The sequence below is a fragment of the Aulonocara sp. 'chitande type north' Nkhata Bay genome, linkage group LG11 (genome assembly GCF_057382095.1).
Source record: "Aulonocara sp. 'chitande type north' Nkhata Bay isolate Kocher_YH1m ecotype deep benthic linkage group LG11, A_spYH_male_GT1.1, whole genome shotgun sequence".
Taxonomy (NCBI): Eukaryota; Metazoa; Chordata; class Actinopteri; order Cichliformes; family Cichlidae; genus Aulonocara; species Aulonocara sp. 'chitande type north' Nkhata Bay.
In genome coordinates this window covers 37,020,298-37,039,823 of record NC_141354.1, presented here as the reverse complement: position 1 = coordinate 37,039,823, position 19,526 = coordinate 37,020,298, and the positions used below count along the sequence as shown (strand labels likewise).

The 19,526-nt window shown below is 40.6% G+C and overlaps 1 protein-coding gene across 3 annotated transcripts; it reads left to right on the top strand.

Annotated features, from left to right (window-relative positions):
• Positions 1-3,812: 3,812 nt before the first annotated feature.
• Positions 3,813-12,703, top strand: LOC147319717 (uncharacterized). 3 transcript variants are annotated; one of them, XM_086312440.1, is made up of 7 exons: positions 3,813-3,937; positions 6,816-7,013; positions 7,127-7,240; positions 7,840-7,896; positions 9,724-10,008; positions 10,129-10,251; positions 10,976-12,703. In XM_086312440.1, the coding sequence occupies exons 2-7, from the start codon at positions 6,837-6,839 to the stop codon at positions 11,039-11,041; spliced, it is 822 nt and encodes a 273-aa protein (XP_086168566.1). In that variant the 5' UTR covers positions 3,813-3,937; positions 6,816-6,836; the 3' UTR covers positions 11,042-12,703. The 3 variants fall into 3 exon arrangements, with proteins under 3 accessions (XP_086168566.1, XP_086168567.1, XP_086168568.1); XM_086312441.1 differs by having other exon boundaries at positions 3,836-3,937; positions 5,876-7,013; XM_086312442.1 differs by having other exon boundaries at positions 3,842-3,937; positions 6,798-7,013.
• The last annotated feature ends 6,823 nt before the right edge of the window (positions 12,704-19,526 follow it).

Below are 19,526 nucleotides of genomic sequence, written 5' to 3'. Positions count from 1 at the left end.
CCATGTCTAGGTTCAGTTTGCAGTTTCAGATGTCATTAAAATCATTTAGATGTCGCTTTATCAAACAAAGGTCAACCTACCTGGCCAGTGTTTTCTTTCACATGCGAATCAGAGTCAATCACCTTTAACTGAGCTAAATCTTTTAGTTCTCAGGCAACATTAGAGACAAGTGGATAATGAGAACATGGAAGATAATGCATTTACATAGTGTTATCAACTAGTTAAAATTCATATCATTTTACTATACACACACTTAATCACACACAATTAGGGCAGCAGTTGAGGTTCACCATCTGCCTCCATCGGTACCTCCTGGGGGCCATGTTGGTGCGCAAGTTGCTGTTTACTCAGTGAAAAATAAAGGAATTACTTGTATAGAGTATTTAAACGGAAGTATGTAACTTGATTAAATATTGATTTTTGTGTGTGTGTGTTTCTAGTTCATTGTGCTTGGCATCAAAGCCCTCTTGTTTGATAAGCACCCAACTGGGGTGAGTAATTCAGCTTTATTATATATACATATACTGAGCAAGCATAACATTTGTGTTTACAAAAGGTGACAGAAAGGTGTCAGAATGCACAGTGCATCACTGTTTGTTGCATATGGAGCTGCATGGCTGCACAGGTGGTCTGGTATGATGAATCTTTTTTCTTTTTTTTTACATCACATGGATGGCTGGGTGTGTGTGCTTACCTGGGGAACGCGTAGCACCAGGATTCACTATGGGAAGAAAGCAATGCTGGGGATGCAGTGTGATGCTTTGGCCATTGTTCTGTGTTGGGTCTTGCCATGCATGTGGATGATACTTTGACACAGACCACTTAACTAAGCATTCTTTCAGACCATGTACATGCTTTCATGGAGATGGTGCTCCCTGGTGGTTGTGGCCACTTTCAGCAGAATAAAGCACCCTGCCACAAAGGAAAAATGGTTGAGGGATGGTTTGGGGAGCACAAATGAGTTTGAGGTGTTGGCTTGGTCTCCAAATTCCCCAGATCTCAATCCAGTCGAGCGTCTGTGGGATTTGCTGGCCAAACAATTCCGATCTATGGAAGCCGCACCTCACAACTTACAGGACCTTAAGGGACCTGTGGCTAAAATGATGGTGCAAATATTACACCATCATCTTTTCTACATGATACATGTAGCAGTAGATATCTCCAAATATGCACCCACATTGTGTTGAACAGCGTTGAAGAAATTTCCTCCAGTGAACAGGAGTCACACAGTGACTTCCACTGTGGAGACAAACTGTTAAAGTTGAAGCATTTGTTGGCTTTTTAAGTTGTCTGAGTGTTAAATGCATATTTTGTTGTGCATAAAGTGACACAAGTCTTGTATTTTAGGTCATACTCAACATGATTTTGTATCTCATTTTTGTTTTTGTTTCTAATGTCTCTGTAAAGCACTTTGAATCACCTTGTTGTTTAATTGTGCTATACAAATAAACTTGCCTTGCCTTGCCTAGTTCACTGAGTTTTGAATGAATATGGACAGTGGACAACAAACAGTGACGTGTGTATCTCTACATGAAGTCTGTGTGGTCACTGCTCTTTGAGATTTGAGTGTGTCAGCACCTTGTCAGGAACTTAGCGCACATTATTTTTCTCTTTTAGAGCACTGATGACCCAGAGCTCCACAAACCAGTGCTGATAGAAGTATCTGCGCTGCCTGTGGTCTGAACATCTTGACTCTGTGTAATGTCACATCAGCGATCAACAAAAATTGTGACTGTACGGCCTCCAACTTCTGAGAGTTTTCTAAATGTTCCTAAAAATAATCATATTTAATTTTTTTAAAGAAGTCCCCTGTAACTGTTATATAATTCATTTTGCTTGTATTTTTGAAATTTTATTTTTAGAGAATTTTATATTAAACTTCAACATTAAGCTTTTTGTGTGAAAACAGGAACATGTCTGAAGATTACCGTTACTAACATTTTTAGGTGTCATGGTGTAGAATATCTGAATTATAGCACTGTGTATATTTACTCTGTTACTGACGAACTTAGACTTAGTTACTTTTTATTGTAATCAATTACTCGACCCGTTCAGTAAAGACATAAACACACAACAATGTTTGCCTGAGAATGTGAGATCAAACCTTTGCGACGCTGTTGCTGTGACACAATTTGTCCACCAGGGAGCACTGTTCTCTTGTCACAATTGTAATGAGGTTGGAGGTTGAAGGCACACGGAGAGAGTTAAGGGGAGCGACCGCAGCAGCGGCGGAGCAGGTCCGGAGGCTGAACTGCTCTCCCAGCTGTCCAGAACTTTGTTTTTAATGGATTCTTGTGCTCCAGTTTGTTTTCCTCTTTTTTTGGGTTCATCTGCTAACCTCCCCTCTGTCTCCATGGTTCATGTTTTCAGATATTTCCAGGTTTCATTGTTTTAGTTTCTCAGTGTTTAGGGTTTTCTTAGTTCTCGTCCTGTTTGTGTTTTCGTTTATTTTATGTATTTTTTTTTGACCACAATAAAGGCTCACTTTTTGTCAAGTTCAGTCCTGCCTCTCGTGTGTCTGCTTCTTAGTCCACACTTCAACACACTGGCTACCCAGCCATGACAACAGCCGAGTTGTGGTCAGCTGTCCAGCACATCAAGTAATCCATATTACAGGATGAGTAGCACTCAGTTAGGTGAAGTGAAAAAACTTCAAACTTGCTGGGACCTGCCCTCATGTGGACCAGCACAGGAAAGGAACTGATTGTTTTATTTTTGGCAATTTTTGCACATTACACTTTATGTAGTCCCGTGTTGACTGTCTGTTATATGTGATTTGTAGCACCGTGGTCTTGGAGGAGCGTTGTTTTGTTTCACAACGTACTGTATCACTTTACATGGCTGCAGTGACGATAAAAACACTTGACTTGACTTAAAGATGAAGATAGAGCTCAATATCAGCGGACATTCATAATGAAAAAATCAATGAAGACAAAGGATGCTGGTTGTGGTTTGGAAGTTTTTCAGTATCTTTTCTGCAAAGCACTGCTGGAGGAAGTCACTGCACAGCCTGTGGCATAAACGTCTTGACTCTGTGTACTGAAATATCAGCGATTTACATTCTTACATTCTGACTGTACAGCCTCCAGCACTTCAACTGCAATCATCTGTAACTCTTACATAATTCATTAATGCTTGGATTTTTTTTCCAGTGAACTTTATAGAAAACTTTAAAAGATATCTGCTGGGTATCTAATGAATAGTTGATATCTGGAAGTGCAGAGTCAAAGAGTTCCTTTACTTTGACCAGCCTGGGCTGAACAAAGAGAAACAACGTGGCGTGTTCAAGAAAGCATTAAAAATACAAATGTTTCATTATTTGAGTCAGATTGTGTTTGTGTATGAACGTAAATCAAATCAACATCAAAAGATTTGTTTGTGTTGTCTGTGGAGAAGTGGACACGGCTCATAAGCTTTTACTTATAATTGTACAATAAAGGTACAGTAAGAGTGTTGCTGTGACAACCATAGAGCGCAGTCGTATTTCTTTCCTGGTTTATTTTTTTTTCCAAACTGTGCAGCAAACACACCAAGTTTGTTAACAGGTGATTCTTTTAGTCATGTTTGACTGATTGCCCTAATTAATTAATTGTTATAAAATCTTTACCATAAAATTACAGTTTTAAACTAGTCAAGTTTGTTATTTGGTGAATGTCTGAAGTTTAAGTTTGGCATCTTTGCTGAACATATTTGATTCTTGAAATGAACTGACGTAAACTTGTGGCTCCTCCGATGTCACCGCTACCTTTTCTGCAGGTTTAATCTTATACATCTTTTTTTTTTTTTTTTTTTAAATATACGGAGAGCATAAAGAGGAGGTGCTATTGGTAGCGGTGTTGCCCAGTTCCTGGTTTCCTCTTTCCAGTGTACCGCTTACTCGATCAGACTCGTTTATTTTTCATAGGCAGTTGTTTAAGTTTTTGTTCTTCACTAACAGGTAAGTCTTGTAGTCATGTTTGATTCAGTAAAAGATAAAAGTCCAAATTTTGTCTTACTTTACTCGCATTTCGCAGAATGTGTATTTGGTAATATTTTGACTTGAATTATTTTGGATGAGGATAAAGTGTAAGATAATGCTGATTTTCAGTTTTTACTTTACAATTCGGTTTAGTGTAATATTTACCGTTAAGTAGTGTTTTCTTGCCTTATGTAATTTTTTACATATGGTTCTGTTAATACATGTTAATTGCGCACAGGGCGACGGCATTGTGGAGTGTAGTAATGGAGGGTTAAACTGCTTCGGAGTCAGTTTTCTCACCGTGTTTGGGAGTGTACAGGGACATTCAGGGTGATAACGGTGAATTCCAGACTTTGGAAATAAATGTTTGCATGCTTGTTTTCAACTAGCGGACTTTGTGGATTATTTTTCAACTGCCCAAGAACACGTGTACTGTCTGACTAGCAGCGGGTGCTTCCGCGGTAATATTCAGCTTGTAATTCAGACTAATTAAGAGTTGTGTCTTTATGTAAAAAATTGTTGATTAAGCTAATCGTTTTTCATCGATCTCCATGTTGTAAGTTTAAACAACATCAGAAAAGACAGGTTGAAACTAATTTTATGATTTCTGGGTAACAAAAATACAACTTCTAAAGTTAATATTAGTCTAATCATTAATATAAAATATAGTACATATATTTATCCATTGGTACAGGTGTTCCAGGTTATGGATGTAAAACAACACAAAAGAGGCAACTGGCCAATTTTAACATTACTTCCTTGTTCCTGAACAAGAGCGTGCAGTAAATAAAGCTGGGGGATGGTGCTGACTTCACTGGAGTTTTTAAAATGTGTTACATTAAATAGAAAGTTTCTATTATCTAGCTTTGCTGATATAAATGTGGTGAAAATTATTGAGAGAGAGAGAGAGAGAGAAAGAGATTTTAATTTAAAAACTGAAGGAGCAAGGAGAAACAATTCAGCAAAAATGAATGATTAAATAAATAATCATGACAACTTTATGTGAGGCAGAGGCAGGAAGTGGACTCAAACTCATGACTCAAACACGAAAAAGTAACTTAGGTCGGCAGGTTTATTGGTGGGGAAACTCCTTCATAAAAATAAACTCGCAGAAAAACAAACCAAAAAACCTTGAGAATAAATAAGAACAGAACACTGGAAACTAAAATTAAATCTCCAGGAAACTAGAAACATAGGACTGAAACCGGAAACACGGAGAGACTTGCACACACAAGGAGGTACAACAGGACAAAAGGCAAAGGAAAACGCAGGGTTTAAATATACAAGGGAATAATGAGGGAATGGGGAACCAGAAGGAAGCACATCTGGGATTAATTAGACATAACAAGACAAGGGGAAACAAAACTAGCCAATTGCAGTTTTCAAGAATGGCCACTACTAAGTTTTAATATTACTCTTATTATTTTGTGACCCAGAAAGAGTAAACGTTTAACATATTTTCAGGCGAGGATGTAGCTGTGTGAACTTCAAATATCTGCTCGATTTATCAAGACATCACATATTTGCACAAGTGCTTCGACGTTTTCGGAGACATCTGTTACCCACCAGCTCGATAGCTAGTCGGGAGCTCGAGGGTCACTAGAGCCGCCGAGAACGGCACAACTCCCGGCACATCATTTTCACATCACCGCAGTCTTTCGCTACTCAGGTTAAACATAATATATAAGTCACTTAGACAACCTAAAAATGTAATTTTTTGGCTTTTTTCAGTGTTTTATTTGTTCGTGAGTAAATCGGTTTGGCTGAGATTAAGGTTATTAGATTAGATAAAATAAAACTTTATTAATCCCCCTCCTCCTTGGTTTTCACACAGCTGACTAAACGTCAAACAGAAAACTGATTAAACAGAAGTGTGAGATGGTCGGGAATTTACACCAGTGTCCTGTTATATTTTAGATAGCAAGAAGCAGACGGCCGAGTTTATTAAACTCCACCGAGACAGCGGTGACGTAAATCTGAAGGCTAGACGGTCCAATTTCACAGCCGTTTACTTCCGGCCTACCCGACTTTCTGAGGACCCGGCCCACGAAGACCGCGAAGGACGGGTCCTCAGGAGGATGCAGCCCATGAATTTGGACACCCCTCTAGACACACTGACATTGGACATGGGACTGTCAAAGTAAAACAGGAAATAAAATGAACATCGAACCAGGACCACAAGACACAACACAAGGAACACAAGGGAGGCACAGAGACAAAACCTAAAGGCTGGAAAATCACAGCGGTGCTAAAGAATAAATAAGGAAAAATAAATACAAAAAAAAAAAAAAACTAATCATGAAAATCCCACATAAACTGAGAACATTGAATAAACAAAAACCAAGTCACCCGACTACGGACCATCACACTTTTACTATGAATCTGATTGTCATTATTATGCCAGAAATTATCTATAGAGACCAAACCCATTTTTGTAGCACACGACAAACTTTTTTCTGCTGTGAAGTGAAAATTTTAACATAGAAGTTTATGACACGTGACCTGCTGTTGTAGCTGACACAGTAAAGGGACTGGGCACATCACTGCGGGATTCCATTTTCAGCACCTGGAGGTTGCCTATATATGTAAAACATTCTTGTAAACTAGTATCAGCACAGTGTTATCCATATGAAGAACCAGTGTCACCTGTTAAAGCCAACTTGAGAGCGTCCAGTGATGTGACAGCCTCCCAGCATCAAGTCGGTTTAATTAATTAAAAGATTACTTTTAAAATTCTGTTTAAAGCTCCTTTGGTGGAAAGTGAAGTTAAGTGAAGGGAAGTGAGGTGTTTGGGTCAAATTGTTTTTCCACTAAGACTTTAATCTGATTCTTATTTCAGTTTTTTCTTGTCTCTCAGTCTCCAGGATCTCAAGACAGGATGTCAGTGATTGTGTCCAAGGCTGATGGGGTCACTGTACTCACTCTGACCACTGACCCCCAAAGTCCTTGGCCTCCTCTGTGCCAGATCTTCAAGAACCTTTGCTACAGTCCAGTGTGCTGCACTGTGTCTCAGCGCCTGAGAAGTCTCAACAGAGCTTCTCAGACAGTGCTGGGGGTGAGCTACAACCATCTACACATCACATTTTATATTATGCCTATTTTTTAATTTGTAGTTTTTTCTTAAAGTGCACAATGTTCACTGTTCATACTGTACTTCATTTTTCACAGACTCTGCAGATAATGATCGGGCTTCTCAACATTGGATTGGGATCTATACTCTATAGCACTTGGACCTCCTTTTACTTAAACTACTTAGGCTTTCCATTTTGGTTGGGTGCATTGGTAAGGAAATAATCATGGGTATATGTATATAAAAAAAAAAAAATCTGAAGACAAAAAAAAAAAAAGTGTCAGTACTCTGTTTGTGGATGATCGAAACTCTTAGATTGATCTTCAAGTTCCAGCTAGGATGATTTTTGAACCTCTTTATTTGCTCACTCATTGGTTACTTTTAGGCATTGAATAGACTTGGAAAGCTTTAAGAGAAGATCATTTTGGGGTTCAAACATATCTTTCCACAGTGTTAAATATGTGACAGAAAGGTTAAATGCCAAGTTATGTCCAAGTAATATCTACATGTGATGACACCAGTGCACATTTACAAACACCGATTCATAGTTTTGCTAGGTTACATTAAAAAATTAGCTATAGTTCAAAATAGCAGTTTACACAAACAAACTATACAATTGTTCTCTCATGATGAAAGGTTTTATTTACAACTTGGAAAGAAAAGCATCTGGACTTCTTTAGGTTGCTTGAAGACGTTTCACCTCTCATCCGAGAAGTTTCTTCAGTTCCGGAACTGAAGAAACTTCTCTCCTGTTCTTAAGATGGACATGAACTTTTTATTTATGTATTTATTTATTTTGTCTTTTGTCTAGTTCATCATGTTCGGCATTGTGTGCGTTTTGTCTGAGAAGTATCCAAGTCCATGTTTGGTGAGTATTTCAGCTGTAAAACATTTTCATATGATCTCTAAAGGACTTTTTGATGTCATGTGACATCACTAATGTCACATAACTTTGCCGACATGTGGCCAGCAGTAATGTTTTAATGTTCTTCGTTATTAAACATTCGCACATAAATAAGTAACATAATATGCAGTACTTACTTTTAAAAGTTTACTCTTCGGCCGCCCCTTTTCCGCCGTTTTTTTTTCCGGCAAAATTATCCACACCCACCGACGCGCTAAGCATTCTGGGATATGTTGGGCCACGAAGTCTACACCGCCACATCCTTAAAATTCAGTGAAATGAAGGACGCATTTGAGGGCTGCATTTCAAGCAGCCTTCGAATTGGGACAGCCTTTGTCGCGTCGCTGTGCTGTAATTGGCCTTAAAATGCGGCCTTTAAGGCTGCAGACCCTGAATTGGGATACAGCCAGAGACTAAATACACATAAGGGATGATCAAGGGAAGTGGCCACACATGGGAGCACAGCTGACACACATGAACCTAAAGACAGAACAGGGGAAGTGAAACTAAATACACTGACATTGGACACAGACTTCCAAAGTAAAATAGGAAACATAACAGATGCGGACTTGACTAGGGAATACAGCAGACCATAGAACACAGGAACCAAAAGACTAGAAAAGATAAACTATGACAAAATCAAAATTCAATAATGATACAAAACTCAAAACACTGGGTCACCGAACCAGGACCATGACACCAGGTCTTAGGGTAGAGGCCTTAAAAAGTGCAATCCAATTACATGACAAAAACATTTATCCAGATTAGGGCTGCCATGATTAGTCGAGTTGTCATGATTACGTCAACTAATTTAATAGTGGGCACGTCGTTTGAAACTTTGTAAGATCCTGAAAGACGTAGGAATAAGTAGTAGGATTTAAGAGTGTAATAATGGACTGGAACAGAAGATGGCAGCACTGTATGTACAAGGATGCCAGCTGCCATTAAATGCCAAAGAAGAAGAACAAGAAGAAGTAGCTGTGTCCAAATTTAGGGGCCACATCCTTCAGAGGCTGCATTTGTAGGCCGATTACGTTACAGCGATGCAACAAAAACTGTCCAAATTCAAAGACTCCTCCAAATGCGTCCTCCTTTTCCCCAGATTTGAAGGATGGGTCGGGTGTATCCTTCGTGGCCCAACCTATCCCAGGATTCATAGCACTTAGTTTTAAACTTTTAAGACATATATTACCACCAGCTTGACAGCTAGCCGGGGGTTAGGGTTAGCCGGCGAGAACAGCGAACTCCTGGCACATCATTTTAAACCCACCCATGGTCTTTCGCTAAACATGATATACAAATCATTTAGATAACTTAAAAATATTATTGTTTGTTTTTTGCGCCTTGAGGCGACTTTTGTTGTGATTTGGCGCTATATAAATAAAATTGAATTGAATTGAACTGAACTGAATTTTTTCAGTGTTTTGTTTGTTCCTGAATAGATCGGTTTGGCTAAGATTAAAGTTAGCCAAAGTTAACCCCCACCCCCACAAAACTAAAAATACAAAATTCCATTCACAGACAGAATCAGATACTTCATTAATCTGAAGTGAGGAATAACATTAACAAACCAAAAACAGAAACCCCAAACTTAACATGAAAATAACAACCATCATATCGTAAAGCAGCAACTAGACAGAAACCAACGTTTAGATTAATGAAGAATCCAGGCATGACTATGAAAACATGTGTACTCACAGAGGCTATGATACTTTAGTCTAAGAATGCACTAAGTGTCATTTATGGTTTGGATATTTTCTTGTACATTAACTGGTCATTTTTGTTTTTCAGGTCATCCTTACTGTGATTCTGAATCTGACTGGAGTTGCTTTTGCCATCACAGCCATTGCTTTGTACAGCATTAATTTAGGAGACATTGATTCTTGGTGGAACTGTTATGAATACTACAATGGTTACAATGGCTACAATGGTTACAATGGTTACAATGGCTACAATGGTTACAATGGTTACAATGGCTACAATGGTTACGGGTATGGCAGGGAAACAATAAGGTCTCCATCTTTGGAGGAAAAACTCCTTCAGGAGAAATGCTTGGAGGGCCGAGCAATGCTGGTGGTAAGTTAGGGAGAGCAGAAAGAAAAATCGCACATATACACTATATGATACTATCTTATATACTGCAGTATATATCATTTTGAGACTTTAGATGAAGCACTGTTGTTTGTATCCCATCAGATGCTCCTGAGAAGCATCAATGCTGTGATGATCACCTTGTCTGTTCTGGAGCTCTGTGTTGTGATAAGCTCTGCTGTCCTGGGAATCAAAGCTCTGAGGAACAAAGAAAAAGGACAAAACAAGGTAGATAATGGACAACACAATGGTTCAAACACATTCTGATAAACATGTTAAATAGTAGAAGATGTTGGCTGAACACATGAAGTGTTCTTGCAGGAATTCTGTTTGTTTTGTCTGAATATCAGTGAAACCAGGTAACAGTGAGTCTGTGCAGTGTTCTCATGCTCTCTACCAGTTTGAGTGAGTCAGTTAAAGTTTATATCTGATGTACAGACAGAGAGCAGGATGACAACATAAAACAAAACAACAGCCCATCATGACTTTAAGACATGAAGCTCAGTCAGTCCAGAATATTTGTGGAACTTCAAACTCTTTGTAGAAACTGGCTCCCACGTGGACCGGCCCAGGACAGCAAGTCCAGAGTTCAGGCTGCAGATTTTAGGGAGAGACTGTGTGAATCAGAGCTTCATGGTGGAACTGCTGCAGAGAGAGAGAGAGATCCATGAGGAAGAAGAGCTGTTGGGACTAATAAAAAAATAGACCAGAGGAAGTTTGAACAGCTGTGCCCAACTTTCTGTTAGTGTGGACAACAACAGCTTACCACAGTTTGTTTTAATAACAATAAAATAAATTGTAATTGCACTTTATTTTTAACGTCACCTTAAATGTTGATTCCTTTTTGTATCCCTGCATGAAATTGTCATCAAAGTGTGCGCAGTCATGGTTGTTTGTGACTGGAGGGAGTCGACACTTCATGCACTTTACAAATATTATTTTTCTCTTTTAGAGCACTGACGACCCAGAGCTCTACAAACCTCTGCTGGAGGAAGACGCTGCACAGCCTGTGGCATAAACATCTTCACTCTGTGCATGGAAAATTGATGGATATTGAATGTGGAGTACCTCAAGGATCAGTATTGGGTCCGAAAATGTTTATTATGTATATAAATGATATTTGTAATGTATCAAAGATACTAAAGTTTTATACTAAAGTAATTTTTGCAGATGATACCAATATACTTTGTTCAGGTGTGAAATTGCAACAGGTTTTGGATGTGATCGCACAGGAGTTAAAGATATTAAAGAAGTGGTTTGATAGAAACAAATTGTCATTAACATTAAATAAAACAAAATTTATTTTATTTGGAAATTATAAGAAAAAACATTAACATTGAAATTTTTGTTGATAATATATATCTAGAAAGAGTTAATACTATAAAATTTCTTGGTGTGATCATTGATCATAAGGTCTGTTGGAAATCACACATCACTGAGGGGAGAGTTAGCACGGGGCATTGCTGTCTTGGGGAAAGCAAAAATATTTCTGGATAGGAAAACATTGTATATGTTATATTGTGCTTTACTATTAGCGTACATGAGTTATTGTGTAGAGGTTTGAGGAAATACATATAGAAGTAATATTCAGACTATAATCATAATGCAGTAAAGGGTTATTAGATTGATAAATCAGGAGGGGTATAGGGCTCACACAAATGCACTCTTTATTAGGACGCAAGCTATAAAATTCCAGGATCTGGTCAAGTTCAAAACAGTGCAAATAATATATAAGGCAAGGAAAGGGATGCTCCCAATCGAAATAAGTAAATGGTTCTTAGAGAGAGAAGGGAGATATAATTTTAGAGGGAAGTGGAATTTAAAATTACAAAGAGTAAGAACAACTTTGGAAAGAATGTCTATTTCTATAGCGGGAGTTAAATTCTGGAACGAGTTAGAAGAAGAAATAAAGGTCAGTAGTGATATAAACCAGTTTAAAATAAAACTCAAAAAAGAAATTTTAAATAAGTATAAGAATGAAGAAAACGCAATTAACCCAAGAAAGCAGTCAAAGTGATGTTTGCTTTCCTTTGCAAATGAGTAAATCTAAACATAGTATTGGTTGAATATGAGAAAATATTTTTTGTGACGTCATGTTCTAAGTTGAAACCATTGTATAAGTTTTTGTTGTTCAAATTTAGATGATGAGGAAATTATTAAGATGTAAACCTAAGGGGGTAGAGCTAAATAAGTATATACTTCTGCCTACTCCTTTTCAAACAACTGCATGGAATGATATTATGAAATGTTGGTGAATGTATATGTTTGAAATAAAAATGAACTGAACTGAACTGAAATGTCAACGATTTACACACATTCTTACTAATAACTGACTGATAATATACGAATTATGACTGTGTGTTGACGCAGCGATGTATATCTTATGTTTAATTAGATCCCACCACCTGTTATGTAAAAAATGATTGACAAAGGAAAAAAATAATTGTTACAAGTCATAGTCCTGAGCTCAGATGCTGTGCAATAACCTGAAGTTTATTAAGTCAAAATAAAAACTAGTAACTCTTTTCTTTCTTTTTTACAGAAGTGTTTAAACAGGGAATGTCAGGTGGAGGTTGTTACTTTTAAATGAGGTTTGAAATTTTAAGAAACTCCAGTTTTTACTGTTCCCAGCCTGTGTTGTAAATGAGTTCTTGGTGTGTTCAATAAAACATGAAAAGTTCAGCTGTTATCTTTTTTTCTTCTTCTTCTTTTAAATTCAGATTGTTTGCCTGTAATTGTGAATCAGATCGAGACCAAAACACATTCTCATTTCTTCCAAATGCAAGGAGCCACTCCTGGTAACAGGTCTGCATTTAGTTCCTGGTTTCTGTTTTTCTAACTGCACAGCAAGCAACCAGTCTGAGTTTAGTTTCGTTTCGTTTAGAAGCTTTTTATTATAAGCTACATGCTGTGTTCTAAGTTCAAACTCATTAAAAGACTCATGGAAACATACATGAACTGCTGGAGAAAATCACTGCACAGCTTATAGCCTAAATGTGTGGCCTCTGTCCTTTAACGTCACTGAGTTGAACAAAGTTTTCTTAGTATCAGTATTCTTGATGTGCTGCTGTTGTGGAAAATCTAACAATAACCTGCAACACACTCAGTGAGCTTGATTTGAAGTGGGTTTAATAAACACATTGCAGTGTGGAGAGAGCATCCCACTGAAACACTAGGACCATCTCTGAATTGTTGCCCTTACATCCTATATACGCAGACGCAGACACTCTTAAACAAAGAACATTCCACAGCAGATCAATTATTAGCAGATCCTTAACTGTTCAGTCTAAGAAAAGCTCCAACCAACCGTCACCTCATCTGCAACAGGATGTCCAGAGCCCTCAAGAGGAAAATGAGTCTGCTGTGAAGGTGCAATAAAACTTGGGCCCTACTTGTGATCACATTCCACATGCATACAAACTGGTGACAGGAGTGGTCTTGCTGTACTAAAGTGAAAATATGTGATTAATACATGAGAAAAGGAATCTGCCACCGCACTGCTTGAAGAGTGCATTCCTGCTGTGTCTTGTGTTTCTGACGTTTTGCATTAATTGATTCTGACACAGTCAGTTTTCCATCATTGTTGGTGTTCTTCTTTATCGCTACAGTGAGGTTTTTTGTGGGTAGTGTTTTATATTAATTATTCGTGAAGGTCACAAATATGTGTCATATATTGTGAGGTTTTTTATTAAAAATGATTTAAAATTGGAACATGTAGCACAAAATTGATGCCATCTTTAGCTGTTGCATGGTGTTATTGTTTCTAAGTATGGAGGAAAACTCAAGAATGGATTTGAATTTGTGTTTAGCTGCAAAAATAGGATTTGAGTGAGTTTGACAAAAGGCCATTACTCACGCCGGTCGCTTAGAGTACTAATCAGGTGGAACCAGATAATCTTCACATTTTCTTTTACATCACATGGATGGCCAGGTGCGTGTGCTTACCTGGGGAACATGTAGGACCAGGATGCACTATGGGAAGAAAGCAATGCTGTGGGTGTAGTGTTATGTTTTGGGCCTTGCCATCCATGTTGATGATACTTTGACACAGACCACTTACCTAAGCCCCAGACCATGTACACTCTTTCATAGAAACGGTGCTCCCTGGTGGTTGTGGCCACTTTTAGCAGAATAAAGCACCCTGCCACGAAGCAGAAATGGTTGAGGGATGGTTTGCCACACAAAAATGACTTTGAGATGTTGGCTTGGCCTCCAAATTCTCCAGATCTCAAACCAGTCGAGCATCTGTGGGATTTACGGGCCAAATAATTCCAATTCATGGAAGCCACACCTCACAACTTACAGGACCTTAATGGACCTGTTGCGAAAATGTTGGTGTAGATATCACAGCATAATTCTGTACATGATATGTGTAGCAGTAGATAGCCCTATACAATATATGCACCCACATTGTGTAGAACAGCGTTGAAGAAATTTCCTCCAGTGAACAGCAGTCACTCAGTGACTTCCACTCATACATGCCAACACTCCCGATTTTTCTGGGGGAATCCCGAATTTCAGTGCCCCTCCGAAAATCTCCCGGAGTTTCCATTCTCCCGAATTTCTCCCGATTTTTCACCCGGACAACAAAAATGAAAAACCATATCCCAGATTGGCCCAGCCAATTCCAGTTTCCAACAATGGCTACTATTACTGCAGCTACTTAGTTTTAATATTACTCTTATTACTCTTTCTGGGTCACAAAATAAACCTATAACATATTTTCAGGCGAGAATGTAGCTGTTCAAACTTCAAATATGTGAGCCGACGAGAAGAGCAAACTCCCGGCACATCGTTTTCAAACCCTCGCGGTCTTTCGCTACTCAGGTTAACCGTCTGTTTGCTGAAAAATAGTAACGTGACCGCCCCGCATTTTCTTGTTGGTAACGGTAACGACATTGTAACGATAGAGATAGTAATTAGTTACTGTTAAATATCAACACTTCACTGAGTTCTTTTGATTTCTTAAAGGCATCCAATGGAAGACCTGCTCAGTACACCATTTCACACTTTATTTTCTTACACAATTACTAGAAGGGAGATGCGTCCTGCATGACACGGTGCCGCGGATCTCAAAATGGTGGTGTGCCCCTAACAGTTTTATTACAGAAGCTCTCTCATTCTAGTCTAAACAACAGTGTCTCAGTAACTTTCCACTAGAGATGGTCCCCTCTTATCTACTTTATCCCAGGCAAGCGTGAGCGAGAGTCTACAGTATTCTCCTTACTGAAAAAAGTAACGGCATTAGTAACACCGTTACTTCTAACGCTGTTATTCCCATCACTAGTTGCCTGTGGAGAAGTGGACACAGCTCATAACCTTTGTTCTTGTAATTGTACAATAAAGGTGTAGTAAGAGTGTCGCAGTGACAACCAGAGAGTGCTGTTGTATTTCTTTCCTGTTTACGTTTTCCAAACTGTGCAGCAAACGCACCAAGTTTGTTAACAGGTGATTCTTTTAATTATGTTTGACTGATTGTCCTAATTAATTAATTGTTATAAAATTGTTATGTATGAACCAAGATTAATGGTGTGCTGTACAAGCTATCGCCAGTAGGGGGCACCACGCCCAGTTATGTGTGTGTGTGTGTGTGTGTGTGTAACTTCTGTGTTATGTTAATAATAATAATAAGAAGTCAACATGTAAACAAGCTACCGTGTGTATCAGTCTGACTCTGTATAAGCCCTAATAGTGTATTGACACCATAGAGGGAATATAACATAAATTGGCGACGAGTTGTGACGTCTGGAAGACTTGGCCGTCTACTGAGCATGTTTTGACTGCGTGGCTGAGTTTGGACGGAAAATGGACGATCGCGTGGTGAATTAGCATCGGAGCTGTGGATGCAGCTAGCTGCTTTTTCTCCGACGAGTCAGAAGCGACAGTGTTGGCTGTGGACAGCGGATACATCATGGCTGGAATGATTGGGCAGATTGACCCCTTTGATGATGTTGGTGAGCAATGGGCAACATATATTGAACGTTTTGAGCATTGAATGCGGTGCTGTCACAAAAAGGTCATAAATGCCACCGCTGCGGGAAAATGAATCATACTGATGATGACTGCTGGTACAAAGACCGTGACTGTCACCAGTGTGGGAGGAAGGGCCACACGAAATGCATGTGTAAAGGTAGAGCCAGAAGCAGCCAAGATTGGAACAGGAAAGCGAAAGAGGGAAAACCTGAGCTGAAAGGCAATGCAGTTAAAAACAGAGGAAAAGACAAAAAGAGGAGAGTTCATCATGTTGCTGCAGAGGAGAGTGAAAGTGAAGGAACCAGACCCGACACTGATAGTGAGTTTGAGCTGTATTCTTTGTCTCCAAAAGAGAAATATTCACGTATCTCCCTAATTCCTGTAGTTAACGGGAAGAAAATGGAGATGGATATAGGGGCTGCTGTATCTTTGATCCCATGGGAACAATACAAAAGTATGCTGAGTCAGTTGCCGCTCCAATGACATGAAATCCAATGACATCATGCTGAAAACATACACTGGGGAACAGCTGGCACCAGAAGGGGTCATCAAGGTGCAAGTTGAACTGAATAAGCAGTGTGCAACACTACCCTTGTACGTGGTAAAGGTGGATGCTCCACCACTGTTTGGTAGGGAGTGGTTGAGAGTACTCAGGCTGAACTGGAAAGACTTAAAGATGGTTCATGCCAGAGAGCAAAGTGGATATGGCAATCTGGAGGCTGTGTTAAAGAAACACTCGGCCTTTTTCTCTAAGGAGCTGGGCACAATGAAGGGAATTAAAGCCAGATTGACTCTTAGGCCTGATAGTGTCCCCAAATTCTGTCCACCACGCAACGTGCCTTATGCCCTCCGCCCTCAGGTGGAGGCAGAACTGAAACGCCTGACTGAGCTTGGGGTGATCACACCAGTGGAGCATAGTGATTGGGCTACGCCCGTGGTCCCTGTCAACAAAAAGCATGGCTCAGTGAGACTCTGTGGCGATTTCGAGGTCACTCTTAATTCGCAGCTCGGTGTGGATAAGTACCCACTTCGACGCATTGAGGACCTGTTTGCTTCTCTAGCAGGGGGTCAGCATTTCAGTAAGCAAGACTTAGCAAATGCCTATCTACAGATGGAGGTAGAAGAGGAGTCTAAGAAGCTGTTGACTATTTCGACTCAAATGGGGCTTTTCTGTTTCAATCGCTTACCTTTTGTAGTAGCGTCATCACCTGCATTGTTTCAGAAGGCTATGGATCAAGTGCTTCTCGGCCTGCCATACACCCATTGTTATCTGGATGACATCCTCGTCAGTGGTCCTGACAAACAGACACACCTGAGAACCCTTGAGGCAGTTTTAAGCAGGCTGGAGGACTATGGCCTGCATCTCAAACAGGAGAAGTGCCTGTTTTTCCAGGAATCAGTGGAATACCTGGGCCACATAATTGATGCGGCAGGGTTACACAAATCACCAGAAAAGGTGCGTGCTGTTATGGAAGCTCCAGCACCAGATGATGTCAGCCAGTAACATCCTTTCCTGGAATGCTCAACTATTACGGACGTTTCATACCTGATTTAGCTACGGTCCTGAAGCCGCTGAATTAGCTGCTCAGTAAAGAGAAGAAATGGCAGTGGACATCAGCCTGTGAGTCAGCTTTCCAAAAAGCTAAAGAACGTCTGGCCTCACAAGAAATACTCACCCACTACAATCCTTAACTGCCTCTGTTTGGCGTGTGACACTTCACCATATGGAGTTGGAGCCGTGCTCTCACATGTCAAGCCAGATGGCCACGAACGGCCAATTTCTTATGCTTCACGAACTCTCAGTAAAGCAGAACGAAACTATGCTCAGATCGAGAGGGAGGCGTTGGCAATTGTTTTTGGAGTGTGCAAGTTTCTCCAGTATCTCCATGGTAACAAGTTCACCTTGCTCACTGATCATCGCCCACTGACCTCCATTCTGAGTCCAGTGAAAGGTACACACAAGGTCAATGGCAGCTGTGCGGATGCAGCGTTGGGTGCTCCTTCTGTCAGCACATAATTACACCTTACTGCCAGCACCGGAAACGTGCTCGTCATCTCCGAGCATGAAGTTAGGAGAGCCTTCAAGAGAGTGAACACCAGGAAAGCAGCAGGACCAGACGGCATCCCAGGTCGTATCCTAAGAGACTGCGCATACCAGCTAGCTCCTGTGTTCACTGAGATATTCAACATCTCTTTATCTCAGTCGGTTATCCCCACATGCTTCAAAGAGTCCATCATTGTTCCTGTCCCGAAGAAACCCCACCCTGCTTCTCTCAATGACTATCGCCCTGTAGCCCTCACCTCAGTAGTGATGAAGTGCTTTGAACGCCTGGTCAGAGACTTCATCATTTCTTCACTACCAGACACACTGGACCCACTACAGTTTGCTTACCGTCCAAATCGTTCCACAGACGATGCCATCTCTCATCTCCTCCACACATCACTCACTCACTTGGACACTAGAAGGGGGAATTATGTTAAAATGCTCTTCATAGACTACAGCTCTGCATTTAACACCATAATTCCCTCCACACTCACCACCAAGCTGGAGCATCTGGGACTCAGCTCATCTATGTGTCAGTGGATCTCCAACTTCCTAACTGGCAGACCACAGGCAGTAAGGATGGGCGGACATGTCTCAGCCTCCACCACTCTCAGCACTGGAGGCCCCCAGGGGTGTGTTCTGAGCCCCCTGCTGTACTCTCTGTACACATATGACTGCATGGCCACTACCAGCTCCACCACCATCATCAAGTTTGCTGACGACACCGTCGTGGTGGGCCTGATCTCTGATGACAACGAGACGGCCTACCTGAAGGAGATTAGGAATCTGGAGAACTGGTGCCAGAGGAACAACCTCCTTCTAAACGTCAGTAAGACAAAGGAGCTGATAGTGGACTTCAGCACTAAGCAGGAGAGGAACTACCAGACCCCCGTCATCAACGAGTGCCCAGTGGAGAGAGTGGACAGCTTCAAATACCTCGGAGTTCACATCACGCAGGACCTGTCATGGTCCTGTCACATCAACACCGTGGTGAAAAAGGCCCGTCAGCGTCTCTACCACCTCAGACGCTTGAGAGACTTCCAACTGCCCTCCAAGGTGCTCAGGAACTTTTACTCGTGCACCATAGAGAGCATCCTGGCGGGAAACATCTTAACCTGGTTCGGGAACAGCACCATGCAGGACAGACGAGCTCTACAGAGGGTTGTGCGGTCAGCTGAGCGCACCATCCGCTCCGAGCTCCCTGACCTGCACTCAATCTACAGCAGGCGGTGCTGGACCAAGGCCAGGAAGATCGTGAAGGACCTCAGCCATCCCAACAACAGACTGTTCTCTCTGTTGAGGTCAGGAAAGCGATTCCGCTCCCTGAAGACCAACACAGAGAGACTGAGGAGGAGCTTCTTCCCGCAGGCGATACGGTCTCTCAATCACACCACCACACAGTACTGACCCACACATATAGTTCTTACACACACACTGGACATTCTGGACATTGTTATCACTTAAATCACTTTAAGCATATTTGCAC

Bases quoted from the DNA above. Each gene is read 5' to 3' on its own strand.
- LOC147319717 (XM_086312440.1), top strand. From the start codon at position 6,837: ATGTCAGTGATTGTGTCCAAGGCTGATGGGGTCACTGTACTCACTCTG. The intron at 7,014-7,126 runs GTGAGCTACAAC...CATTTTTCACAG, and splicing joins CTTCTCAGACAGTGCTGGGG to ACTCTGCAGATAATGATCGG. The intron at 10,009-10,128 runs GTAAGTTAGGGA...GTATCCCATCAG, and splicing joins AGGGCCGAGCAATGCTGGTG to ATGCTCCTGAGAAGCATCAA.